Below are 27,905 nucleotides of genomic sequence, written 5' to 3'. Positions count from 1 at the left end.
AGCATAATTCAAAAAATATATAATCCAAAGTCTTCCAAACAAATGCTATCATCATAAAATACATCCTGGGCGATTGTTACACTGAATTTCCCTTACCATTTCCACAGCAATGGGTTCAGTCTGTCGCTGACCTATTAGCTATGACCTATTCTGCTATTTTTTATCCTGTGAACCTATAGCATCATTCAACGCGATGCCTAACAGAGCCACTTCCATTTTCCATAAGGGTCTATAAGATTTATGGCTCTGGCATTTGATTGCTTGAGTGGAACCCACTGGGACCGTTTATAGCTTGTGCTATTAAAAAGGCATTTTTATTTCTAGAAAATAAATACTTTACCCAAGAGTTTGTAAGTTGAGTGGAAGCATTTCATTTATCTAGCAATTGTTGATGTGGTCTGGCAGAAAAAAATTGCTGACAAATGAAATGCCTCCCTGGGGGGAAGAAAAGCTCAGCTTATATTCTTTGCCTGATAAGTGCTTGCCAAGAACTAGGCTAATGACATCTGTTGGCTCTCCAGCTTGCCCATTTTTATAATGCCTGGGATAACTAACAATGGAGATGACACAGAGCTAGGCTGTGGTTTACTCTAACTTCCAAACTTTCCTCCCTGATTATTGTCTTGTCAGACCTTAAGAACGCTACCGGAGGTCACTCCCCATTCACTTAGAGCTTGGTTACATGGTTCCAAGGTTTGGCCAAAGCCCCTTACAAGAGTGTGTGAACCCACTGTGTTCTACAGTCTGGGCTGTGATGAGAACTTTATTTTTATGCCTCCACAAAGCTTCCTTTTGACACTTTTTTCACATGGCTCCTTCCTTCCCAACACTTACAAATCAAATTGCTCTTGGAACAGTCTTATGTCTCCTTTGAGTTAACCGTGGACATACACTGGGATGGGGATGTTACATTTATCTCTTTCTTCGTAGGAGAATAAGTGATTCTAGCTTTCACACCCATTCTTTCCAAGCTGCTAGTCACTGACATTAGAGTAGACCCCCTGGGGGATGTGTCCTGTGTTGAACACCTATAAGAAACTGTAGAGATATAGGGGCACCTGGGTGGCTCAGTCAGTTAAGTGTCTGCCTTCAGCTCAGGTCATGATCCCAGGGTCCTGGGATGGAGCCCCACATTGGACTCNCTGCTCAGCAGGAAGTCTGCTTCTCCCTCTGCCCTTCCCCCCACACATTCTCTCAATCTCTCTCACTCTTGCTCCGTCTCTCAAATAAATAAAATCTTAAAAAAAATTGTAGGGGACTTCTTTGGTTAGGTCTTCCTAAGATACAGAGTGCATTATGGCTTTGTAGGAAATACTGCTTTTCATTATATATACATGTATAATTTTTATTATACTATCTCATTTTTAATGCTAATCAAGCCCAAACTTTTATGCCCAGTGTGATGTGATCAGTTTCTAGAACATAAACAGAATCAATAATACATACTATGGAAATGTAAAATCATATTTTTATTATTTTTTAGAAGTCTCTCTAGAACTAGACCCTCAAGCTCAAAGATCAGTTCAGAGCCTGTACACGCAGTACTGTGTAGAGGAGGCTCTAAGCTAAGAGTATAAGAAACTGGAGTGTGGTTCTGGCTGTCTTTCTGACTACAATAAAACTACAGGTCTATACTGTGATATCACTAGATTTTTAAACACCATTGTCTACATTCTTATGAAGCAAGGTAATAGATTTACAAATTGTACATGAGTTAAATTATTAGCAGTGCTGTTTCTATTCTCCTTGAAATCTGTGTTTAGGTCAGCTTTTCTCCAGGAGGCTTTCAGTCGTTCAACAGGTATTTATTGAGCCCCTGTAATTTCTAGGCTCTGTGCCAAGCACTAGGGACTCCATGATGAAAAGCAGCTACTGATGTGGAAAGAGAACCAGACATAGAGACGATTCACGGCAGGACCGTGAGAGCAGCACTCGCAAGGACAGGTGCGTGCGTGAGTGGCGTAGGTGAGCCATCACTCGGGGAAGGTTTTCCAAGGAGCAAGGCTCCAACTGAGCCTTGAGGGATGACTAAGAGTTTTCAGAGCTGTGAAGCCACACTGTTAGCTTCACAAAGAGCACGTAACTGAGAACAAATTCTCACAGACTCCAAAGGCAGCAAGAGAGCTAGGAGATGATGGGGAGGTAGCAAGGATCCAGATCATGGGGGGCACTGCACTCTTTTAAATGTATCGACTAGCTCTGGGACGTTGAATGAGGCACAAGTACGGAACGCAGGGACTTTGCTTGTCGAATGTCACGTGCACCCACTCCCGCTCTTCAGGGCGGTGGTAAGCATTGGATTTTCACATGACAGCACAGATATGAAAGGGTTCGATGCTCATACACAGATGGGGCTAAGATCACACATCGGGACGTTGCCCAGCACCTCTGTCCCCAGACAGCTTGTGCCTTCCCAAGAACTCGTCCTCCTGAGGGCTTGAAGTTCTCACTTAATTTATCAAGTTTATACACCAACTTATGCTGAGTAATATTCTTTTTCCAAACTGGGACCTAATAAGTGTATATGTTTTCTTTATTGGTGTGACAGTGCCCCCTGCCGAGGGGGGCAGAAAACATAGACTGTTAAACTTGGAAGGAACTCAGAAAGGTTCTAATTCCATCCTTCATGGGAGAGAAGAAGAAGGTTCTGACCAGGACCCAGTTGCTTTCTCTGGCTCTCACTAGATTGTATCCAAAAACGAGAATCATTATTCTGACCTCCAAAGAGGACTTTGCTGTATATATTGCATTGCATTATACTACATTACATTCTCTGGAAGGAAAGTTTGCTTCAACATCCTCCTTGACTCCCATACAGTCTTGAGAATGAAGAAGGCACAATTTTCTCCCTTCCAGTTAAGCCATGGGGAGCCCCAAATCCCACAGAGAAATGGCCATTGCATGTGATCATAAAATCTGTATATTTTTACTTTCCTAGTAGTTGGAAACTTCTGCTCATTCAGTCTTATCCTTTTTTTTTTTTTTAATTCTCTAAAATCTTGCTTTGAGAGTACTTCGGGTAATTTTGTTTTGTGACGAGAGCAGGATGTGGTGCCCCTATTGAGGCACGCAAAAGAATCTTTAAAAAGCTTCTGGTCTTTATTTTTTCCCACCGCTTCCACTGTGCTAATATTAAAGAACTCTATTTTAGGAAAGCGAAAAAGGGCACAGAAAACCTGTATTGTTATACATAGCAGTAACATGTTGGGTTTTTATTCTTCAAAATGGAGAGCCAAATATATCATCAAGACAGTTTGGGGACATCTCCAAAAAGAATATACCAAACACCTCTTTCAAACTGCATTGCACCTGCCACCACCCCCCACCCACCTGCTGCCTCACCCGCCCACCTGCCCCGGCATTTCCAAAGATTACAGAAGTAGATATAGAAACATGGTCTGGGAGGTAACATTGCTGTAGCTTAGAAGAACACAAAGAGAGAAAGGACTGCAGATGTCTCATCTGCGTCCTCTTCTTTAGTCCGCCCCACACACACTTCCTGAAAAACCTGCCGTGTGGTTGTACAAAACAACCTGTTATTCCTCAAGAGGAGAACGGACGTGCACCTGTGTGTTGGAGACGCCAAGAGGAGGCCCGCTCTCCTTCCCAACTTTGGGTCGTGGGTGGTTGTACCCTAAAGCACCGAAGGGAGAATGGGGCAGGCCTGGGGAATTATTGAAGAGAAGTGAATTATGCTAAAGAAATGGGGGTGGTATAATATCCTTGTGTGGGAAGGGGGTGTAGCGTATCTCACCCAACAAGGTACATTTTTCAAATTACTGCCCACAGCTCCAGGAGCACTGGAGACAGCTAGGGGAAGAAAACGGAGATCCATCTGACAGGCAGTGTGACTTTGGCTCTTACCTAATTTTGCTAATTCTTCTATCTCAAGTTCCTTTCTTTTCCCTGAAATTATAACTCTCCTGGGGGAGAATATGTTATATTTAGTATATTTATATCCTGTAGACATACAGCTTAGCTGTACACAGCAAGCCACAATTTCATCACATTTCATCACAAGGAGACACCAGAAGCATTTTCCAAAGACAAATGATATTAACGGACACTATGTGACTGTCGCTAGCTGTGAGTATTATGAGGAAGAGGTGCTTAAGGAATTCAGGTACATGTTAAAGTTGGTAGCTGTAGAAGCTAAATGCTTATGATGACGAAGCTAGTTGAAAATGTCATGGAGTATTAAAAAACATAAGTATAGGGGCGCCTGGGTGGCTCAGTCATTAAGCATCTGCCTTCGGCTCAGGGCGTGAGCCCAGAGTCTTGGGATCAAGCCCCACATCAGGCTCCTCCACTGGGAGCCTGCTTCTTCCTCTCCCACTCCCCCTGCCTGTGTTCCCTCTCTCACTGACTCTCTCTCTCTCTCTCTCTCTGTGTCAAATAAATAAATAAATAATCTTTTAAAAAATAATAAAATAAATAAAAATAAAAAACATAAGTATAATATTAGATTTTCTTTGGGTAATTATTAAACATTTAAGATTAAATATCCTAGTCAATTAAATCTTGTTTTGAGGTTCAAGGTCGTAAGCCATTCACATTTGACAGTAGTGGCTACCTTATCATCCAGTACTTTATTTTACTCATTTGAGAGTTGGCATTTATTTATTTTTTATTTTTTCAATATGGAACGCATCATGAATTTGCGTGTCAGCCTGTACAAGGGCCATGACAATCTTCGCTGTATCGTTCCAGTGTTAGTGCATGTGTTGCCAAAGCGAGCGTGACAGTAAGCATTTATTAGATGTATTTTCAACATTGTGCCTTAGCAATAGATAATCTCTTTTTCATTTTAAGGGTTTTTATTTTTTTTATTTTTTAAATTACTGAGTTTTTAAAAGAAGAGATTATATCAGAAACTAGAATTGGTAAATTAAGTTACATCAAAATTAATTCTTTCTGAATATAGTATTTGGATAAATCCTTAGTGTATTTTTCCTTTTTTTCTTTTTTTTTTAACCCAACGGGAGATAACTATGAAAATGTAAATGTATTATGCTCTTCAATTCATGAAGTTAGAAATTCTGCAGTTGGGTGTTTTTCTCCATTATTATTTCCATAGTTGTCTTCTACTTCTCTTCCCCTCACTGGGCACTCAGATCTTTCCGTTGTCCGGACCAGTCCCATCAGTTCCTGTTCCCCGACTCCCGTCTGCCTCATCTCGTTTGTCTCTTGTTTTTCTTTTTCTTTTTTTTTTTTTTTTGGCCTTTTGCACACTTCCTAGCCCGGCACTCGGCACATATCAGGCAATTGGTACATGTTGGTCCCTCTTTACCGCCATCCTCCATCCCCCATTATGAGCTTATAGGTTCTATTTAGAGCATTACAGCATTAACTTGGTTCTACATAGTTCTTAACAATTCATTCTCCTGACTCATGAAGGAAAGAAAGGAACTGATAATAATAGCTCGAACCATCAAAGCGACACACCCACACTTCCATACCTACAAGGCCTCTCCCAGCCGGTGCCCCCTGTGTTCCTGTCTTTACCTCAGTCTCACAGATGCAAGAACAGGGACGGAGGCACTTGCCTAGGGCATAGAGATCACGTGTGGGAGGCCAGCCTCCAGTCTTCCCTCCTAAACCTGACAATCTCATGCTTCCTCTTCAAAAGCTGCCCAGGAAAAGTGTGACGGGAAACCAGAGCCCATGAATATAGCTCTTGTCCCCAACTTTAAACTCTCATTTTTCCACAGGAAAAATAGTTTTAATGTACTTGATATTGTGTCCTTCTGATGTTCCTCAGATTGACTTAGAACAGGTTACGTTCCGAAGTCAATAAGGAATGTTTGATTAGCAATGCCAAGTTCAAATCCGAAGGTTTCTTTTGTCATTCTCCTAAAACAGGATTATGAAACACAGGAAGACTTTTATCAGGATGCAGTAAAATCCTTTACAGCAGTGGTTCTAAATTGAAGGTTATTTTTCTCCCTCAGGGACATTTGGCAATAACTGGAAACCATTTTTTTATTTTTTGTTATTGTCATAGCTGGAGGACAGGGGTGGGTGAGGGACTGCTGTTGGGATCTAGTAGCTAGAGGTCAAGGATGCCGCTGAACATCCTACAATCCACAGGACGACCTCTCACAACAAAGACTTATCCAGCACAAATGTCAGTAGTACTGAGGTTGAAAAATGCCGCCTTAGGGTATAGCTAGATATGTAACTATGGCGCTTTGATACAGCACAGAACAAGGTATCATCCTTCGATAAGGAGATTATAGTTCTGCTTGAAACTGTTTTTACTTCTAGATGCTAGTTTTATATCAGCCTTGCTCACTGTCATAAAACTAACAGCCTCCTTATTTTCCATTCTGTTACTTATTTTCCTTCACTGGCTCCCAAATGCAACTGTCCCTAGAGTTTAGTTCTTGGTCCTCTTTTTTTTACAGTTATGTCCTCATTGAAGTACAGAACATTGTCTACGCAGAGTCTTACATAAATTGGACTTTCATGCAATCCAGACTCTGCCCTCGTATTCACGATACATGAAGCCAGCTCTCCTTACCTGGAGTGTCATCTTTAATGCACCTGCTGGCTGGCTGCCTGCTTCTGGGTCCAGGGAGGAGCTGCACCTGTGCAGAGTGCGCCCAACGGAAGCCTGAGAGGGCAGAGCTGAAGCCTAGGCAACCGTGTCTCTGCCCCCACTGGGCGGGACCATCGTCAGGTCCCCTCCTCCTCTCCCCCTCAGACCTCCCTGACTTCAAAAGCCAGGGCCCCCGAAACTGACCCTCGCATGTGGGCCTCCATCTTAGCAGGGGTTCCCTGGCTGTCAACCGCCTCCTCTTTCTCCCATTGCATTCCCTTCTCCCCTCCCCCTCCACCCCCTTCCCCAGCAAGGGATGGTGCCGGGCCAACCAACCCGGGACACTGAATCAGAGCCGCACTTCCAGAGGCAAAGTGGCTGACTGAGACCAAGTCCGCTGCTCCACATCACCCTGGCTTGGAGTGTCAAAGTCCAGGGACCAGCAGGTCTGAGGGTCGTGAAGGGCAAGGCCTGAACCGGCTTCTTCAGGGCCCTAGGACGCCTGCTGTCCAGTGCTGAGCTGGGACCCTAACACTGTAAGTGTTCTTATCCACGTCCACCGTTGCATAGAGCCTTTGAGAGACAGCGCCTGACAAAGTCCAAAGATTGTATAATATGTACTTAGCTCTCTCTTGTTACGCTTTCAAAAACTGGACTTTAAAACACCGTTTCAGAAACACCCTGTATCACAGTGCACCCAAATATACATTTTTTGCCTTTGTCCCTCCCCCAGAACTTTCCCTCATGTATCTACATATCCAAATAGTTGATGAACTTTTTTTCCCTCGGACTTCTGTCATCCGTTCAAAGCCAAATCTGCAATTAAACTTGCAAGCTGTCTTCCCCTCCTGACTTCTCTCTATGTGCTCATGCTATGCAATCCTCCAGCTGCCCGATTTGAGCTCTGAGTCATCTCTGACAGCCCTTCTCCTGAGTGCTGGCTTCCCGTCCCCCAAATCTCTCGATTCTCCCTTAATTCTCCCTAAACCGTCCTTTTCCTCTCCACTATCACTGCCCAGTGCGTAAGCCTTTACTGCCTCATGAAATCTGTCCACATCCTGTCTGAAGAAACTATACCTGGGGTCAAATGACAAAAATAACACAATCGAGCAGCCAGTTTGATATTATTTAAATTCCAGGGAAAGCAATTCATGGACTGGGGAGACAGAAGCTCAGAAGGAGCGGAGCACTGCTCCCGAGGGATGTGGGGCAAGAGCAGGTCTCACAGAGCACTAGAAGAGGCAGCCCAGAGACAGAGTGTGATTGGCCAGGAGGTTGGAGATTTCCTTATAAGATTTGAGCATGTTCTATTTTCCAGAGGAAAGCAAACTTGCTAAAGAGGAGTCGAAGTCTTGTGACGGGTGTATGTTGGGTTTCCTTGACAGGTGTTTTGGGTCAACGCAGGCTGACTCAGGTTTAGATTTGTGACATCGACCAGGCCACTGGGGGGGCCTCCATGTTGTGGGTCCTGACGTACAAATTAACTTGATCACTTCTGTGTCTTTTGATCCACAGCACTTAACACAGTGCTCGCGCCGTGTCTGCTGATTGGCGGGAATTTGAAGTCATTATTTATAGGATGTGTAAATGAGCAAGTAAATGGTCCTCTGCACCTAACTGGTGTATGCATTAAGAAAATACTGATCTGTACTTATTTTCTCCTGCGTCTCCGTTAAAACGTGTGCCTCAATGTCACAATAACCTTCATGTGACCCGTTTCTTGAGAGCGTACCGTGTGCCGGGCACCCTGCTACTTATTTCCACCTTCACTATCCGGGGTAATCCTTACAGTTCTGTGATGAAGATATTATTCCTGTCCTTGTTATAGTTACTGTGTTTATTTAACAGTCCGGGAATCTGACACTCAAAGGTACTTGGTAACTTTGTCCAGTCCATTTCGCTAATTAGTGGCAGACTAAAGTCCCTGCTATTGCTATGTCACCTCGTTGTTTCTTTGTATTATGTGCACATTTTACTTTAGGAATCTGTGTACAGAAAAATTACCGGAGACAGGAATGTAAAAGGGGCCCTCTACTATTTTCACCTCATTTTTGCATCTTAAAGATAAATACCATTTAGGTATCTCTAGATCTCTGAACCCTCTTCTCTGAGAACTGCCTTCCTCCTCAATCTCACAGGGCAGCAAAGCCACAGCTAACCACACCATAGCTAGACAGACCCTGACTTGGCCACTGAGATGCCCAGGTGTGACTCTTTCTCTGCTGGTCATGTGATATAAAGATAAGCAAACTCAAGATGAGCGGGGCCCCATGCATGGACAGGTGGAGAAAGCCAGCTGGCCTTCAGAGAGTACAGACTGAAGCAAGCACCCCAAGAGAAGTCTTAACAAGAAACCATATGGCTCCACGGGGCAGAGACTTAGGGGAGCTCCTAGGGTCTGAAGATTTTCAGTAGTTAGGCCCACTTTTTTGAGAAATCCATATCGTAAACATTTGGGCTGTGAAAACGGTTTTGTATCTAATTGCTGATGCTTTTTTATCATAGATGTGTTGATTCAAAGGGTCTTATTTGCCATAGATTTTGCCCAGTTCCCTTTTGAAGTATTTGGGTTGCATTGATCCAGGAGCATTGATCGTAGGAGCGGCAGCTCGGAGTCAGATGCAGAGCACGGATCTAGAAGTCTGCAGTCCAGACAAGACAGGACCTTGCCACTACCCTGAATGGACCTGGTCAAGTCACTTCATTGGCCTGAAACTGTTTGCCTAGATATACAATGAGACTAATATTTGTCCCACTCTGTAGTGTGGTTGTCAGAATAAAAGAAAGATTACATGAGAGAACTTTGAAAAAGAGTAAGTAAACATAAACTATTACTTTGACTCAGGATTTCAAAATCCAAAAAACTGTACACTGGAAGAATTAAAGTGGTTTCAAACTAGAAAAAAGACGAAGATCATATTTTTTAATAACGTGAAAGGATTTCTGGTATATTTGTCTTACATTTTTCTGTATTTTATCGGAATACCCACAATAATTTCAATAATGTTATCTCTAGAGAGAGAGGAGACAGATGGAGAATAAACATATGAAATCCAGCAGATGCATTTACCCTGCAGTTATGCCTCAGTGAGTTCCTGGGATGCCAAACGAACTGATTTGTGATATAATCAAATTATAATTTTAGTTGTCTGTCCTTTTACTATGCAGTGGTGGTGTTGGGAGGCACGGATTCTTCCCTCCTCCTACACTGGATACCTGGGTGGGTCACACAACTTTTTGAATCACTGTCAGATAAAAACATCTTACAGTCCTATTAAATCAAACACTGTGTCAATCTGGTCATTCGAATGAACAGCCCCAAGCAAGAATTAAATCTCAGAACTTGTTCTTTGTTGAGCTTCCTCTGTCGCTATTAGCAGGAGCCTGTGCCAATGGGGGAGAGCAGAGGCCAGCTTCCTCTCTCTCCATGCCCGTGGTTCCCCTAGCTTCCTAGCAAGGTTTGGATCCTTGCGTTAGCCCCAGAGAGAGAGGAGACAGGGGACAGAGCACAGTCTGGTAGGGGAAGTATTGTTGTCCTCTGATGTTGGGGCCCCTGGATGGCAACTATTTACCAGTGACTCTTTCTTTAGTTGGTGTTTTCATGAGTTCCTCAGAGGTTCCTGACTCTGGAATCTGTAGGCCCTTGTCCTTTACTGTTCCCGCAGTTGATGGGAATCTGGTGGTCTGCTTCCAGCTTCCTTCCGCTGAGATCCCCCTGCGTCCTCAACAGGCTCTATTGGACAGATGACCCCCTTCTGACCCACATGCATGCTTTCTTTGTCTCACTCTTTGTCGATACTTAATTACTTCCCAAAGGCAGGCCCCTCCACTCTCCTTACCCTGCCAAGGCCACGTAAGCTTTTTTGAGAATGCATTAGTCACACGGACCTACAATTACAGAAGGATGTGTCTCCTCTCCACAAGGTTCATGAAGCCCACACCCTCTAGGCTGGAGGTGAACACTGTACCCCTACCCCATGCCTGCACCTCCCTTGGGTGGCGGTAGAGATGCCCAGCAGCTTTTTCTAAAGTGCTCTCTTCACAAATCCTTCCTTCTTGTCTCTGTGTTGCCCTTTTGTAATATGCTTGATCTGATTTAGGGGTTCAGTCGTTGTAGAACTGGTTAGTAAAGCTTTCTGTTGTAAATGTTGCAAATGGTAGTCTGCCCACACTCACTTTGCTATCTGATATCTATTACGCTGGTGCGTCGGTTGGAGCTGAGTCCCAGAGAGTCCTGTTTCAACATCCTTTTACAGGTGATTATTTGTAACAGCTGCTCCCCAGTTGAGGTAGACCTGTTCTTTCTTCCAATCCACACACGTGGCACAGCCCCAACGCGGGGCTAGGTTACCACCAGCGAAGAGGCCTGTGATCTAGTGTGGACAAGAACAAAGCAGATAGAGCCTTATGTCCTTGTCGCTTACCCTCCACTTGGACAGTTTTTAAACATTAAGAATCTGAGTTCAAGACACCATACCAGACCCTCACAGTGCTAAAATAAGGAAGTATCATGTGGGCACTGTCTTGAAGGAACTTCTAGCCTATTGTGAAAGCAAATGGATACACGAACAATGCAAAGGAGTAAGTCAGAGGGCAGAGGACGAAAATGAGGGAAGGAGGCAGGGAGAGAGGAAGCGAACAAAGGAAGCCGTGAGCCGTGAGTGTTGAATATGAGTGGAATTTTTAAGCTACTAAGCTTTGGCTCTTTGGAACTCTAGTGCATAAGCCTTTTAGGAATAGACCCGGATGAATAATCCCACATTAAGCAGGGGGAACAGGGCCTTCGATAGCGCTCACGGCACTCTCTAGAAAAGCAAAGCACTTCCCTCTATATAAAAAAGGAGCATATATTTTGAAACCCTTGACTCTAGAAGCAAAGTGCAAACCCTGCATTAGATGATTTTTCCATCTAATTCTCCAGCTTTTGTCCAACATCTCCTTTCCCCCTATCCATTACAGAAGGAAATAAGCTAACACACCAACCTTTCCATCTGAACTGGGCTTGGATTTCTTTGGAGAAAGAGTACTACATTGTGGATGAAGACGCCACATTCCTAGAGGTGACCCTCACGCGCAGAGGGTATCTTGAAGAAACATCCTCTATCAGTAAGTAAATTTAGATTGGTTGTTGGCAATAGGTAATGGGAACATGAAACCTAAGCTTAAAAATAATTATGAGATAATATATTGGAAAAGGCTCAACAACAGTTTTCAGGAAACCTCTAAAAAAATATGTGAAATTGTGCCATAGTTTTTACTCCACGTGCATTACACACTTAATATACCCTCCAACTTTTCACCCTCCTCCTCCTGTTTGCCCCCTTCTAGAAGGTTACTGTCTTTCTGTTTCAATGCAAAAGACACCAGGAAAAATAAAATATTTCATAGCCATATACCACAATCCCCAAGTCACTCAGTTTCTTTTAAAATTGTTTTTAAGGGGCGCCTGGGTGGCACAGCGGTTGAGCGTCTGCCTTCGGCTCAGGGCGTGATCCCAGCGTTATGGGACCCACATCAGGCTCTTCCGCTATGAGCCTGCTTCTTCCTCTCCCACTCCCCCTGCTTGTGTTCCCTCTCTGGCTGGCTGTCTCTATCTCTGTCGAATAAATAAATAAAATAAAATCTTTAAAAATAAAAAATAAAATAAAATAAAATAAATAAAATTGTTTTTAAGCATACAATATATGATACATGCGTAGTTCTAGCTATTTCTTTTGAAAAATTATTTGTGAGTACATGATATATTATTATGTTTTGCTGTAGCTATTTCTTTTGATTATACATAATTGTTTTCTCCCTGCTATTAGGTTCTAAATTCTTCCAAAACATGGACAGCGTCAAATTTTTCCACGGGCTACAAAGGCCTATGCCTCCTTGGGATAAACAGATATAAAATGCCTACATAATCCATGTCATGATCATCATTAATAATCAATAATAATTGTTCTAATAATGCATTAGATTTTTATGACATCTTTAGCTGCCAAAACTTTCAGAGATCATTTGTCTTTATTTTCATAACCTATTGAGAAGACAGGAGTGTGTTATCTTCATTTTACAAATGAGTGTTCTGAGTTTCCCAGACATTTGGAATCCAGTCAGAGACCTGCCAACATATCAAAACTGTTGGAAAGAAGCCAGGAGGGAGATGGCCGAGAACAGGCGATCAAGAAAAGGCAAGCTTTTCCCCAGTCTCCTCTCCAGGGCCGAGGCTCTGGGATAGGACTGTTCCTCTAAAAGAGGTCAGCGAAAGAGCACTCTGATTTCTGGGTGGCCCTCAGTCTACACCGCAGGTTACTTTGTCAACCCACAGTGGAACTTGCCACAGGAACTTGAACGGAACTATGCCTCCTTTCTCTTGTAGAGTTCTGTCTTTATAATCCTTTACTGTAGGGATTTCTCATGGGTACAAGATTTGGGTTATTATGTCAAGGAGTATTTTCATATCCTACTCAAGAAAAAAAACTCTTCTACCTGCCCAGAACCATTTGGATGGTGGTGGAGGAAACTCCTCAGAGAGATGCCCCCAGCCTCCCTTCCTGAACCAGCCCCTCCACAGGTGCTCTCCCCGGGCTCTGCCTTATTCTTCATAGCACTGAGCGTCCCTGGCCTGCAACATATGTCCATCTGTTCACTGTCTGTCCTCCTCAGTAGATTTCCAGCTCCATTAGGGCAGACACTACACCCTGGGTTATGCCCAACACCGAAAACACCACGGGGTGTATGGCAGTCGCCCAATATGTGTTGTGAAGTGAGCTACATATAATCAACTCTTCTGTTCTACAAAAAACTCCTTGAAAACCACATCAACACCACCCTAGAGAACCTTACTCAGTGTTCCAAGAAGCCCTCCTAATCCCCTCACCCCACCCCATGCTGAGTTGTTTGTGGATTAAACGTGATGAGTATACATCAATCTACCATAGTCCCTGCCATACATTAAATACTCAGTAAATGTTAACTCTCATTCTTGGACCATGGCACTCATCAAACAGAATTGAAATCATTTGTTTCTTTCCCCTCGTAAACCTCTTAGGGGTAGTAGTGTCCCTACGGAATTCCACATCGCCTCCTCAGCGCCTCACACAGAGCCAATGCTCACCAAGTATTAAATGGTCACGTGCCTACTCAGTGTAGACGGCAGTGCCCGCTACTTATACTTCAGCTGTGGCTGAGGACACCACTCCCTCTTCCTTATCTTCTCCAAGTCCAACATAGGGCCCGAGGAGGCTCTTCCTAAATATCGGATGCTCATTCTCAGTTACCAAACTAGGACCGATGCAAGCTTCCTTCGAACAGTTGTAAAAAGTCAACGTGAGCTCTCTTATCTTGGAAACTATTTTCACACTGTATAGGCTTGGGTATCTTTTACAAGATATCAGATTCTCTGAGCATGAGACAGAGGAAAGAGCAAAAGGAGCTATTCATCTCATTTTATGTAAAGCTTTTCACAATAGCTGGGGTCAGGTGGTAATATTTCATTTCACACATTCAGACAACTGCAGAGTCTTCACCATATAATGAGACCCAAAGCGATGAGGTACAGGTATTCTTGCTTCATTAATCCTTCATTGGGATATTAAAATCAGAACCAAACATGGGGCGCCTGGGTGGCTCAGTCATTAAGCGTCTGCCTTTGTCTCAGGGCGTGATCCCAGAGTTCTGGGATCACGCCCTACATCAGGCTCCTCCGCTAGGAGCCTGCTTCTTCCTCTCCCACTCCCCCTGCTTGTATTCCCTCTCTCGCTGACTATCTCTCTCTCTGTCAAATAAATAAAGTAAAATCTTAAAAAAAAAAAAATCAGAACCAAACAATCTAGAATACTATTGAACATTTTGTGGTGAGGGTAGGCTCTATTCAGTCCGGAGGGGGTAGCACCTTTCACCTTGTATCTCACATTGGGTCCTTTTAACGCTGTCTTGCTGTCGTTCAGTTTCTTCAGTGAGTCACTAATTTTTATTTCCTAACAGACCTCAAACCTATCCCCACCTCTCCATTTTTACCAGCAGCGCCCTACGTGTCTGGAAAATCACTACCAATCCTCTTACAATTATAAATTACTAACCACAGAAGAATTCAAGCCACCATGAGTAAAGATCCACATGAGAAAAAAATTAATTTTGTTAATTGAAATTACTAGATACAAAATAGTCACTCAAAAAATATTTATGAAATCCTTATTCCAAGCCAGGTACTGTTGTAATCACCAGGAGTGCTTCAGTGAGCAAAACAGCCAAAGATCTCCACCTCCATATGGTGCCCATTCTAGTGGCTTCTCTGGAAGCTGGAACGGTTTCATACTCATCTCTGAATCCTGAGCACCTAGTAGAGTTTGGCATATCAGGTGCCCTCAGTAAATATTTGTAAAATAAATAAGTTAATGACTGTTCTCTGTTCTCCCTTTTTGTCTCTCCTTCTCTGCTTTCCTCTCACTTCCCTCCACTTCTACTTACATACACACTCTTAGCCAATAAGTCTAATTTATAAATGTCTTTTGGGAGCATTAGAAGAAATAACTTCCATGTTATCTGCTTTTCATCAACAAAAGAATCCACTTTGAAAGAATCTTTCTTCAGTGACTTGGCTTACATTCATAGTTTCCCACTTTTTATTTAGGCATTGTAACCAAAGATGAAACTGCGAAGAAAGATAAAGATTTTAAGGGAAAGTCCCAGAAACAAGTCCATTTCAATCCTGGACAGACTTTGGCCAAGTGGAGAGTGAGAATTATATCTGACAATAAATACGAGGCTTCAGAGACCTTCCAGATCATTCTGTTGAACCCTGTCATGGCTGCACTGGAGTTTCCGGAAATGGCAACTGTTGAAATTGTGGACCCTGAAGATGGTATGTGGTTTCTGTTGATATGATTTATTAACCAGTACATGTTCCTGCACCCATTTCAGGTGTTCATACATCCCTCGGGCTCCATAAGCCTCTGAACATGTTCATACCATTTAGGATTTAAAGCTTAGGAATCACTTTGAGGCAATAAGTTTTCCTTTGCTCTTAGGATTTTTGAAAAGGAATATAGGAGATTGAAATAGACATGACTTTACCAGCATTCCTTTAAAATATGCATAAGCCCTCATGGTTAGCTCTCTACACACTCAGTATGGTGCAGCTTTGCCCCCAGAGGGCTGATCCTCAGGGCTCATTCCAGGTCCGCTATCTTCTCACCATTTTCCGGGAGCACCTCACCAGATCAGGGAGGGGCTTTAGATACACCTTGTCCTAGATGTGGCTGCTGGGCGTCAGTCAACTTGTTGGCTTTAGTATGCATTCCACAAAGTTGTGGATCATATTCTCGAATTCATAGGCTCATTTTATTCATTTATTCATTCATTCATACAGCAAATATCTCCCAAGATAAATTTAAAAGGGAAAAAGAAGTTTTAACTAGGAATTGTGCTATTGGCTGCCCCTTTTCGTGAAAGGACAAGAATACTCCCTTAAGGAATGTTTTAGTATTCAGCTTTGAATTTTAATTAGACACATTGATTGTCATAATAGTTGAAGAATTCAGGCATCCCCTAAAATTGCATGACTTACTACCAGCGCCTAAGTTTTAGTTAAATTCACAAGAATGCATGGAAAGTCCTCTGTATTCGTATGTCCCAAACTGCATAACAAAGAACAGTAGTGTAATAGAATTTCTACAACAGGATCAGAAAGCTTCCCATGGACCAAATAAATCTAGAAATTGTTTCAAATATCTTCCTTCCTTCGAAGCATCATAATTCACGCTAGCATATTAAACTTCCTAAGAAATTCTCCCACAAAGAAACCTGTTAAACTTTGTTTAATCAGTTTTCCCAAAATAGACCACAGATTTTGTTTTTAATTTATTGTCTCCAAGGAATATCCTATAAAATCTCTTAGTTATAGTTTCCTCTAAATACAATTTGGGAAATACTCTTCTATACACTTTGGTTTTTGGTAGACAAAAGTAGAAAACATTGCCCCATTACCCAAGGAACAAGGTATCTTCTCAGTTTTATTGATAACAACACTTAGACACATGACTCAACTAGGAAAGCCCCATGTTAGGATATATGGCTAAAGCAGTCAAGAGTTCTGAGGTAAGAAAGTGGAAAGATCACCATAGTCCTAAGCAGTTAAGCCTCCTGGAGGAGGGAGCGTTTGAGCTGAGTCTTGAAGAATAAATGGGATTTGGATTCATAGATAGAAGGGAGCAGGCTTTTCAAAATGGAAAATAGAGAACATGTCTGAACAACTCAGTATTAATGTATTTTTCCAGTTTTTTCACATGATATTAATAATTTTAACTTACTTTTAGCTTCTTCCATGATGCCAACCTTTTGAGTCAAGAGATGTCAGTAGACTACCATAGGAGGGTAAACGGCAGAAAGAAAATGATCACCGTCTTTTCCTCTGTAAATCAGGACCACTATTTTCTTAGAGGTAGATACCAGTACCAGTTGAAACTAATTTAGGCTGCAAAATAAAGAAGAAAAAAATTAACTCATGATAACTAGACAATTCAACATTGAATGCTGGGTTATCACTTAGTAATAGTTCCAAAGAAGAAATGATGGTCTACTATAATATTTTTCCTTCTTGCTTCCAAGAGGAAGAATCTGTGTGTATATATGTTATGAAGGAAAGAACTAAAGAAGTTAAGTGTGATTTGATCAGTTGTCCACTTGACTCTGTGAGTAAGAACAACCCACTTTAAATTTCCATTTTTTTAAACAAACACATATATTTCGTTGCACAATGCATGCTTAGTGAAAACCCTTGGCAAACATTGAAAAGCCCAAAGGCAAATAGTACATACAGTTCCATCAACAAGGGATGACCAATATTGACATTCGTATTTCAGTGAATGTTCTGGTATGTATGCATCCATAAATATACACACATGTGCATGCACACAGATGCAAACACCGCACACACAGCTCGGTAAATTCCAACGGAAATGTTATTTTAAAGATTAAGGGTAGGAGTATGTCAACGATACCAGAATTAAAAAGCCTAATAAAAAAATTAAGGGAGAACCAGTAACTTATTTTTCCCAAAATATTAATTGGCCAGGGTCTTCCACACAATACCTGCACAATAAGTGTTGAATAAAATGTTTGTTGAATAAAGCAGGAAAAAAATTTTTCTGTGTTAATGAATTGGGTCACCTGACTGTTAAAAGCATTAAAAATAATAATAATAGGGGCGCCTGGGTGGCACAGCGGTTAAGCGTCTGTCTTCGGCTCAGGGCATGATCCCGGTGTTATGGGATCAAGCCCCACATCGGGCTCCTCCGCTATGAGCCTGCTTCTTCCTCTCCCACTCCCCCTGCTTGTGTTCCCTCTCTCGCTGGCAGTCTCTGTCTCTGTCGAATAAATAAATAAAATCTTAAAAAAAAATAATAATAATAATAATAATAAGCAATAAGCAATAAGAGTAAAGCAAAGGTAGAAATGTGTGATCTCTATTTAGAAGACCTAAAATTTGATCGCACACAGATTAAAAAAAGACAGTTACTGCAAGATTTTCCTTTCCATTTTAGTGCTAGCTTTCCTTTTTAACCTTTCAAAAGCCTCCTAAACCCAATTCCACTGCCTCTCCAGCCCCACTGAATAAGAAACATTTCCTATTCCCACTGTATCTCATACAGTTAATCGTGTTCGAAAAATAGAGGGGTCAAAGACTATGTACATTTCTACTCAGGTTAAAATATCACCAGTATCACCAGTCCACTTGAAGCCTTGCTGAAGTGTCTTCTACCATCTTTTCTAGAATCAACAGTTTATATTCCAGAAGCAGAATACAAAATAGAGGAGCATGTCGGAGAGCTTTTGATTCCAGTGAGACGGTCTGGAGATGCCAGCCAAGCACTAACAGTCATTTGCTCTACGCGTGAAGGTAGGAAGCTCTGCGGGGCACTGACATCCCGGAATAAGACTCTTAGGCAGGACTGTGGGGCCGCGGGGAGCAGCTGGGTGGTGAGCCATGCGCTTGAGGAGGACTGGAGCCTGGGTCAGCCCTGGTTCGCGCCCTGTCACCCGACCGCCTTGCAATCACGGGCAGGTGGCCTAATTCTGCTGCAGCTGGACGATAAAATTTCACTGGAAACTGGGATAAAAATGTATGTTGTGACTACCTCATAAAGTTGCCTGAGGGTCACGTGAGACATTTTATGTGAAAATAGTTTCTATATGCTGGTGGAAAATATACATAAGGGATTCTTACTTGTAATAGTCTGCATTGCATCTAAGAAACAAGGTGAAATAGTCTGTACGTACTACTCGGGCTCTTCTCCCTCCCCACCCCCAACAATAAAAAATGCCCCCTAACCATGGGCCCAGGGGTCCTTACACCTCAAAACAACATCCCATTCTTTCTGACCTCTCTACTTCTATACAGTCAAAATTTAGCTGTCCTCTGTCCAGTCTCTCAAGGTCGCATTTTTTCACTCATTAGAACTATGCAATACACAAAAACGATGGACCTATAAGAAGACCATACAAAAGAGAAGAAGAAGAAGCTATAAAAGTAAACTACATTTTTCTACACTCACACCAGTATTTCACTGACGACACCAGATGCGTGCAGGTTTTTCCCATACCAAGCAATTCTGCAATTTCTGCCCACACCAGCTGATGCCACTACCTGGAGATAACACAGACCCTACAGGGTAAGGGCTCCACCCCACAAGACCACCTCCACTTCTGATACCTATCCCAAGTTTAGGTTGTCACTCTGTGTCTCACCTACTGGAGGTTCCCACTTCCCCTTTCTGGGTTTGATAATTTTCTAGAATAGCCTACAGAACTCAGGAAACCATTTACTTACTAGATTACAGGTTTGTTATAAAGAATACAGCTCAGGAACAACCAGACAGAAAAAATGCATAGGCAAGGTATGTGGAAAGGGGCACAGAGCTCGCTTGTCCTCTCTGGGCGTGTCCCTTTCCCAGCACCTAGAGGTGTTCAGCAACCCGGAAGCTTTCTGAACCCCTTTGGTTAGGGTTTTTTCTGAAGGCCTCCTTACATAGGCATGGTTGATTAAATCATTGGCCATTGGTGATTAAATCATCCCCCAGCTCCTCTCCCCTCCCTGAAGGTTAGGGAGTGGGGCTGAAAATCCCAGCCCTCTAATCACTGGTTGGTTTCCCAGGCAACCGTTGTCCCATCCCCAGTGCTATCTAGGAGCCCCCACCACCAGTCCTCTCATTAGCATGCAAAAAGACATATCACTTCAAGGATTCTAAGGGCTTAAGGAGCTTGTGTGCGGGAAAACAGGTACAGAAACCAAATATATATTACTTATAATGTCACAGGCTAATTGATTCAGAGCTCACTATAGCTAGGGGGTCAGCCACCCTCACTTGGCATTTGGCAGAGACTCAAAGGCAGGCAGAGGAGTGGAATGCTTTATAATGGAAAAAAGGGAAGGTGTACCCTGATGGGAGGCTGTTGGCATAAGGAAGCTGGAAGCCTATGTGGTTGATTAGCGAAGTATGTTTGGCTTTCTCTGGTTGGTCCTACATTGGAAGCCAGGGCAAAAATTAGAGAAGCTGAAAGTTATTAAGTCCTGGCCATTTGAAGCCACACGTCACAGAGGTAGTGGTTTCACTTCCTTGACTTGTTGCTGCGGATGGTGGATCAGATTTCTATTTTTATGTATGGCCTGACCACGCTCTGTTCATTTATGCAAGATCTCCAGTCTGTGCTCACACTTGCTAAACAACCAACAACACGCAGCCCCCGCAATTGAGGATCATCTACCCGATCTATTCATAGTGCCAAGGTTGAGGGAAGGAACAAGTTCTCCTCTGCTCCGAGGACAAGGACGTTGGCAGTAAGCAGGTAATTTATATTGAGATTTTCAAAGCCAACTACAAGGACAAGCTCTTTAGCACATCTTTGAGATCTTCACGTTTGTGTTTGGCTTTATGTCCAGAGATAAACCGCCCTGTTCATTAAAGCCTCTTCTTTAACTAAGACTCCGCTCTTGAAGGCATCAGGCACTGCCAGCTACAGGTAACTTAGGTTTCCACCTGGGGCTAGCCCGCGCAGGAAGTGAAAAGCAAGGAGAAGAAGTTCCAAGGCGAGGCAGTCCTTGAGGTCTTCTTCTCCAGGTGATCCCTGGGAGGATGTGCTTTGCTCTCTCTTCCAAGTCCACACTGGGCTCTAGTTAAGTCTTAGAATGAATGAGAACCTGGGCATGCAGGGGAGGGGCTGCAGCTGGGTGGAGAAGCTGATGGAGAAGCTCCTTCTCTGCTCTAGGCTTCCAGCTGGGCTTCTTCCGATATCAGTAGCATAGTCTCTGTCCACACCCATACTGTCTGGAAGACAAGGAGTCTGGAGTTTACTAGCTGTGAATGGGAGAAATGAGGTGGTAAATAGCCCAACTTGGAAGATCAGTTGCTATTGCTAAACTGGAAAGGACCACCAAGGTCTGCCCGCCCCTCTGCTTCTGGAAAGAGCCTCACTGTAGAAGGATCAGCAGAACAAACTAGGAAGTTCAGAAGATTGGGCAATGAGTCAGTTAGGATAAAGAGATGCCTCTGCCCCACCTGGGAGAAGCTACACCCAGATGGAGCTTCCTATAGAACTTCCTATAGAACTGCTCAACGGGACACATCCGATAAGGTCTCCAGGTCCAAGATTGATATTCCCAGAAAATTCCCCACTTAGCTGGCATACAACTCAGACGGCTCAGTACCTGAGTCTTGACCCACACAAAAGACAGTTCTCATGCTTTCAGTAAAAATAAAAAATTAAAATAAATTTAAAAAGTCTAACAGCGCCAGCCAGGGTCCTTCCCTGGAGCATGAAGCACGGCGTTCATGGTCAAGCCTGATTCTTGCTCACCTCTATGGACTCGCAAGAGACCAAGAACTCGTAAATTGTGTACGCACATTTGAGCGGCACTGCGGTATTTATCCTCACCTAATCCCCGCAGATACCTAAAAATCTCAGCTGGTGAAAGTTTAATTTGGTTGTTTAAAGATTTATTTGTTTGTTTTTTAGAGAGAAAGAGAGAATGGGGGAGGGGCAGAGGGGGAGAGAGAGAGAGAGAGTCTTCAGCAGACTCCCCACTGAGTGCAGAGCCCAATGGGGGCTCAATCTCACAACCCCAAGATCACGACCTGAGCTGAAACCAAGAGTCAGACTCTTAACAGACTGTGCCACCCAGGCACACCTTAATTTGATTATTTAAACCTTTATGGAATTCTTATTAAAATAAATCTTTACCAGTTCTTATTTTCATGAGTAAAATAAGCATAAGCTGTATGAACAGTTGAATGGAAAGCAAACTCATGCTTCGTACATTATAGTAATTCACAAATACTGAACGCATATTACACCTACAGGTAGATGAGAGGAGTGACTAGCTTTATGTGGTGCTTTGCTGGGATGTCAAAGTCCCACCATTAACGTTTCAGCCAGCTGCGGCATTGCCTGTCCTTGCTACCTGCCTGTAATGTCCATCATCAGTATTCTCAGGCAATGACATGGGGGCATTGTATTAAAAAAAAAAAAAATGTTGGGGAGAAGAAGAGCTGGAGGAATTAACCCCCTCAATGACTAAGAACTATTACTCTACCGAAATGTTTTAAGCTCAAGGACACCTTGGGAACGGATGTGTGCAAATTAGTTCTTGCCCCTGTTTTATTCTTAAGATGGGTGTCGTTCATCTTTTTCTTCTCAATAGTCACTTCCTTGTTAGGAAACGGCTCTTACTGGACAAAAACAGCCGATGAAGAGCAAACCACAGAACCTAAAACCAACAGTCCAGGAATGGTACTGATTCATCCTGTGTTTTGGTCAGACCCAGGTCAAGGAGGTTGAGGTTTTCAAATGATCGACTTTACCCGTTTGCAGAGGACTGTGTGGTGACCCACAAGCCATGGCCCAGCCCCACTTCTCCGATTGGCCTGTTTCTCCGGGTCATGTTAAGGAGGAGGTAGAAAGCAGATTATTCTTTTTTTTTTTTAATAATTTTTATTATGTTATGTTAGTCACCATACAGTACATCCTTAGTTTTTGTTTTTGTTTTTTTTTCACCTGTTTATGTTTATTTTTTTATAATAATTTTTTATTGTGTTATTTTAGTCACCATTATTCTGAGCAGGTTCCAAGCACATCCAAACAGAAGACTTTCTCCTTTTTTTTTCCTTAAAAAAAATTCTGTGTCTATTTATTTGGTTATAAGAGTATTTATAGGTTATAGAAGTGACACCTTGATCTCAGAGGGGTCCTTGGATCATCTGGAAGTTCCTTGACTTCAGGCTTGCTGAGGGTAAACTCCAGTTTTTTCTGTCGGTGTACGTGTTTATTTCAACCTCAGTCTTGCAATTCTAGGTTGGCAGTTATTTTCTCCCAGCATTTTGAAGTTCCAGCATCTTCCAGCTTCCACTGCTGATGTTAAAAAGCCTGCCCGTGGTCTAAAGTCGTCTTTGCAGTGATCGGTCTTTTCTATGCATTCAAGATCTCATATTTGTGTGACTGAATCTGTGGAAGATCCGAGGGCTTTATTTGAGGTTTTCTTCCAAGGAGGATTTGTGTTGCTTCTTCCAGGATTTAAGAGCGATGCTGCCCCAGAAACACTCCTGCTCCCCCCCGTATCCCCAGGCTTACTTGCAGAGTTCAGATTCTGCTCCCTGGCGGAGCCCTAGGCCCAGGGCACAGCGCCCCCTGCAGGGCTGACGCTGCCCTTGCTCTCAGGGTGACACCGCTTCGAAGTGGAATTCCCTTCTCTAGCTTTACGGCGTTTGGTGTTTAGGGCTTTTAGGATATTGTTTTCGTTTCATTCTGACCCTGGATGATTTTCCTTATTCCTATGAGCACAGAAAAGCCAGAATAAATTTCTAATACATGTTTTGCAGTGGGAGAGCACCCCAGAATACCTAATCAGACACACTACTGGGAACAGATGTCCCCAAGACTCTTCTAGACAGTGCTCCCATGCCGCTCTNNGGCATTCTCCACCCTTCCTTTCTCTCCACTTGCTCCCCCACCTGTCCCAGTCACAGACACTCCTGGGCATCACGTGAGCTGTGCCTGGGGTTTCTGACAAGGACCTTCTCCAACCAGGAGTTAAATGCCGCGCTTTTAAAGAGAAGTGATTTCCTGTCTTGCTGCCCCGTTAAAAATCTATACTAAAGGAAATTTGTATGTTTAAAAGAATTTATAATTAAGTAATATAATAAGTTAATGTGGGAAAGTAAAAGATGCCCCATCAGGAGACAGGTCTTTGACTCATGGACGAGTGACTGGGGCATTCTCTGCCTCAATTTTCTCACTGAGAAAATGCCCTCGCCACCTCATAAAGTTATCAAATACCATAGTACAGTGATTCAATCGCCGTTTAGTATAGTTTCTTGATACGGCTTTCTTTGACTTTAAGTATGATCTATGATCTTTATAAAGCAAATGTGCTATGTAGCCACAGAAACGAGTCATATATACTCTCTGCAAAGAGACAAGTATTTTTTTTTAAATAACTTCATAGATTCTCAGACTCCCAGGGAAAATCTATGCCATCATCATCTTGGCTGCAGTGGCATGCTGGTCCCAGCTAGAAACTGAGGGTAGGAGTCAGGTGTGCACATTGTCCTCCCAAATCTAGGCTCTGACTTCACACTGACAGTGAAACTGGCTGGTGGGAATGTCTACATGGCAAAAATCAGCAAAGACTACAGATCAGCGTTTTGGGGTGTTTTGCTTATTTGGAGAGCCAGTTGTTAGACTTTGCCGGCAAAACTTCATGCCGGTGGGTGGAGGGGAGAGGGTGGTTCTTAGGTTAATATGAAATAAATCCTTGGGTCTAACCTTAATTTTGGAGAATTAAACGATACTCACTAAGACAGTCCATCCTGCCTCCTAATCCAGCTCCACAAACAAGGGACGTATTATACGAGAGACTTCTCTAATGCTGCTTGCAAAACTGCCCAAGTACAACCACTGGCTAGTGGCCCTAGAAGACTTGAGGCCCAGTTGCTAAAGCATCTTTTTGAAAACAACCTGGAACACCATCCGTACTCCTTGGACATGCTTCCCTACTACATAAGAGATATTGCAGACCGTTGCCAAGGCCCTGTTCTTATACCTCAGGTTATATTTAATGTTTCAGAACAGAATTTTCTGTCTCAATTCCTGGGAATTCTTAACTTGCTTTTTATTTAAACTAAAATAAATTCATTGTTTTTCCAAAGTAAAAGTTCCAGAATCCTAGGAAGAATGGGTCATTTAGATACACTGAAATTTTTTAATTGAGATATAAATTAGACTCTTTTCTATCAACACTAGGTGTTTCAAAAAATTTTGCTAGGGGACCCTGGGTGGCTCGGTCGGTTGAGCAGCAGACTCTTGATTTCGGCTCAGGTCATGATCTCAAGGTCCTGGGATCCAGCCCCAGGGTCAGGCTCCATGCTTAGCGGGGAGTCTGCTTGAGGTTCTCTCTCTCCCTCTGCCCCTGCCCCTGCATCCACACTCTCTCTCTCTCTCTCTCTCTCTCTCTCTCTCTCTGTCTCTCTAAGAATAAATAAATCTTTAAAAAAAAAAACTTGCCAAAAAAACCTGTTAAAATGTATTGTTTTACTTTTTGTTTTAGTAGAGTTCCACAGCCAAATGATTTTCAAGAATTATATTTCAGTCTTTCACTGAACACAGAAAGCTACTTAATTAAATGAATGTCTAGTTCACCAAGTGCATCAGTCAGCTGAAAAAATTGAACAGAAAAGGGAAAAACCCCAGGGCGCCTGCGTGGCGCAGTCGTTAAGCATCTGCCTTCAGCTCAGGGCATGATCCCGGAGTCCTGGGATCCAGCCCCGCATGGGGCTCCCTGCTCTGCTGGGAGCCTGTTTCTTCCTCTCCCACTCCCCCTGCCTGTGTTCCCTCTCTCACTGGCTGTCTCTCTCTCTGTCAAATAAATAAATAAAATCTTAAAAAAAAAAAGAAAAGGGAAAAATCCCAATCACTTTTGTTTTATGAACTATTAATAAATTGTTATTTGACCATTCACTAGATGAAATATATTGCAAAAGAGACTTAATAAAGATAGCATTGGACACTTCCTACGCAAGTCCAGCATGTATCTGCTTTTGGTATGTATCCTGAGGAGCTAGATGTGAGGTCTCTGATAAGGTCGTTTTCTCACATGGGCTGTCATATCAACATTCTGCACGCCAGATGACTAGGGGAAAGAAAACAGGGTATTCTCACGTATAATCCCTTCTAAACTTTGCACTCTTAGAAAAGCATCCCAAAGGTTGTTTGAGATCTCATCAGATTATTGTAAGAGTTTAGGACCTTTTTCCCATTTTGTGTGTATATCTTGAAGCATAAAACTTCTCCCCAACAGAGCGTCTCATCGTGTCCCGTGAGCGTTCTGTATTGGAACCACTTACCTCTCCGTCCAGCTGGGGAGTGCCTCTCTCTAGCCCTTGTTGATGGCTCTGTCTCTGACACCCTAGGGGCCAACCTCTCCTTCCTCACTTGGCTCAGAGAGCTTTTCAATGCAGAGATTTCGCAGGACCGAAGCGGGAGGGAACGTCAGGAAGGAATAAATTTCAAAGCACAGGCTGGCACTGGAACCGGGCTAGCTTCCCCAGCAAATGCTCATCCCCCCTGTAGCTACCCATGTCTGGCAGTGTCTGCCCTCTGCCTTTGTAAACAAGCTTTACTCTCATCAATCCCTCCAACTCTAACCTTTTTTTAGGTTCCCAGAATAGCAAAACAGTCCATTTGTTACTACCTGATAATTCTAAAATTTGTTCTGTTGAAAAATCATCCTGAAACATTTTGGGAGTTAGTGCCCCTCTGTGCAAAACCTAGGAGGTCAATTTGGAAAGCATTTTCATTTTTTAACAAGCTGTATGTATACAGGCAACACACACTCATAAGTATCAGCTTGTATTTATACTGATTCCCATTAGCAAGAAGACAGTGGACATTGGTGTTAGCCCACATGGATGCATATACCATAGCTTCAAGCAAGAGAGACCCTGGACTAGCGTGTCAGTTCAGAAGTTCACTGTCATAGCCCCACTGCTTCTCATTAAGGAAAACTGTGGTGGGAAATATTCAGGCTTTTCAAAAATGGCTTATTTAATAAATTGAGCATTTTACACAGTCTTTGTTTTACCTAAATCTGGTCGGCTTAGATCATTTAAATTACTGTGACTGCCTTTTACTCTTTTAGCTCTCATTCTGTGTGTTGCTATTTTTTTAATACAAAAAAAAATGCACTGACTTAAACTGTTGGTGGGGATTATAAGATGGTACAGCTGTTATGGAAGACAGTACAGAGGTTGCTCAAAATATTAAAATTAAAACTGCTATATGGTCCAGCAATCCCACTTCTGGGTATATATCCAAAGAAAGTAAAAGCAAAGTTGAAGAGATATTTGCACACCCTTTCTCATAGCAACAGTATTCAAATAGCCAAGGCGAAGCAACCCAAGTATTCGTGGACAAATGGATAGATAAACAAAATGTGGTTCATACATACAAGAGACTATTATTCAGCCTTAAACAAGAAGAAAATCCCATCACAGGCTACAACATGGATGAACCTTGAGGACATTGTGCTAAATGAAACAAGCCAGACACAAAAAAGACAAATACTGTATAATTCTTTTCCTTTATTTTTTTTAAGATTTTATTTATTTATTTGACAGAGAGAGACAGCCAGCGAGAGAGGGAACACAAGCAGGGGGAGTGGGAGAGGAAGAAGCAGGCTCCCGGCAGAGGAGCCCGATGCGGGGCTTGATCCCAGGACCCTGGGATCATGCCCTGAGCCGAAGGCAGGCGCTTAACGACTGAGCCACCCAGGGGCCCCCAAATACTGTATAATTCTGCTAACATGAAGTACCTAGAGCTAACGAATTCATGGTGGTTGCCAGAGACTGGGGACGGACTTGGGGGGAGGAAGTGGAGAGTTGTTATTATTTAATGAGCATAGAGTTTCCAGTTTGCAAGATGAAAAAGGTTCTGGATATCTATCACACAATAACGTGACTAGACAACACTACTGATATGTACACTAAAAACGGTTAAGATGGTAAATTTTGGATTATATTTCTTTTGCCATAATAAAAACATTGCACTAACTCCCAGGTATCCTACTTCTAAATATTTGCTAAGGAGAAATAAAATTATATACCCACTCAAAGACCTGTAGAATATTCGTGGCAACATTTTTCAGAATAGCTAAAAACTGAAAACAACCCAAATTATCAACTGGTAAATGGGAAAAACAAATTGTGGTATAGCCATACAATGGAGAATACTATTCAGCAATACAAAGGGGGAAAAAAATTCCGATGAATTTCAAAAGCATTGTGCTAAATGAGAGGAATCAGACACAGAAGACTAAGTGTATATTTCATGT

General features: G+C 42.7%; 1 protein-coding gene and 1 non-coding gene across 2 annotated transcripts in view; one reads left to right on the top strand and one right to left on the bottom strand.

The window, feature by feature from the left end:
* FREM3 (FRAS1 related extracellular matrix 3) overlaps positions 1-27,905 on the top strand; it is an 80,873-nt gene that overhangs the window by 37,540 nt on the left and 15,428 nt on the right. The window contains exons 3-5 of the mRNA XM_008685569.2: positions 11,501-11,647; positions 15,159-15,389; positions 18,300-18,425. Of these exons, the coding sequence (XP_008683791.2) occupies positions 11,501-11,647; positions 15,159-15,389; positions 18,300-18,425 (504 nt within the window). The remainder of the gene's footprint in view (positions 1-11,500; positions 11,648-15,158; positions 15,390-18,299; positions 18,426-27,905) is intronic.
* LOC121101933 lies at positions 4,635-4,738 on the bottom strand. The gene has a single exon (XR_005833969.1). It is a non-coding gene; the product is annotated as a U6 spliceosomal RNA (small nuclear RNA).

Source organism: Ursus maritimus, unplaced genomic scaffold, assembly GCF_017311325.1.
Source record: "Ursus maritimus isolate PB19 unplaced genomic scaffold, ASM1731132v1 scaffold_11, whole genome shotgun sequence".
NCBI lineage: Eukaryota > Metazoa > Chordata > Mammalia > Carnivora > Ursidae > Ursus > Ursus maritimus.
Note: the sequence above shows the minus strand (reverse complement) of the source record. Positions and strands in the feature narration are given on the sequence as shown.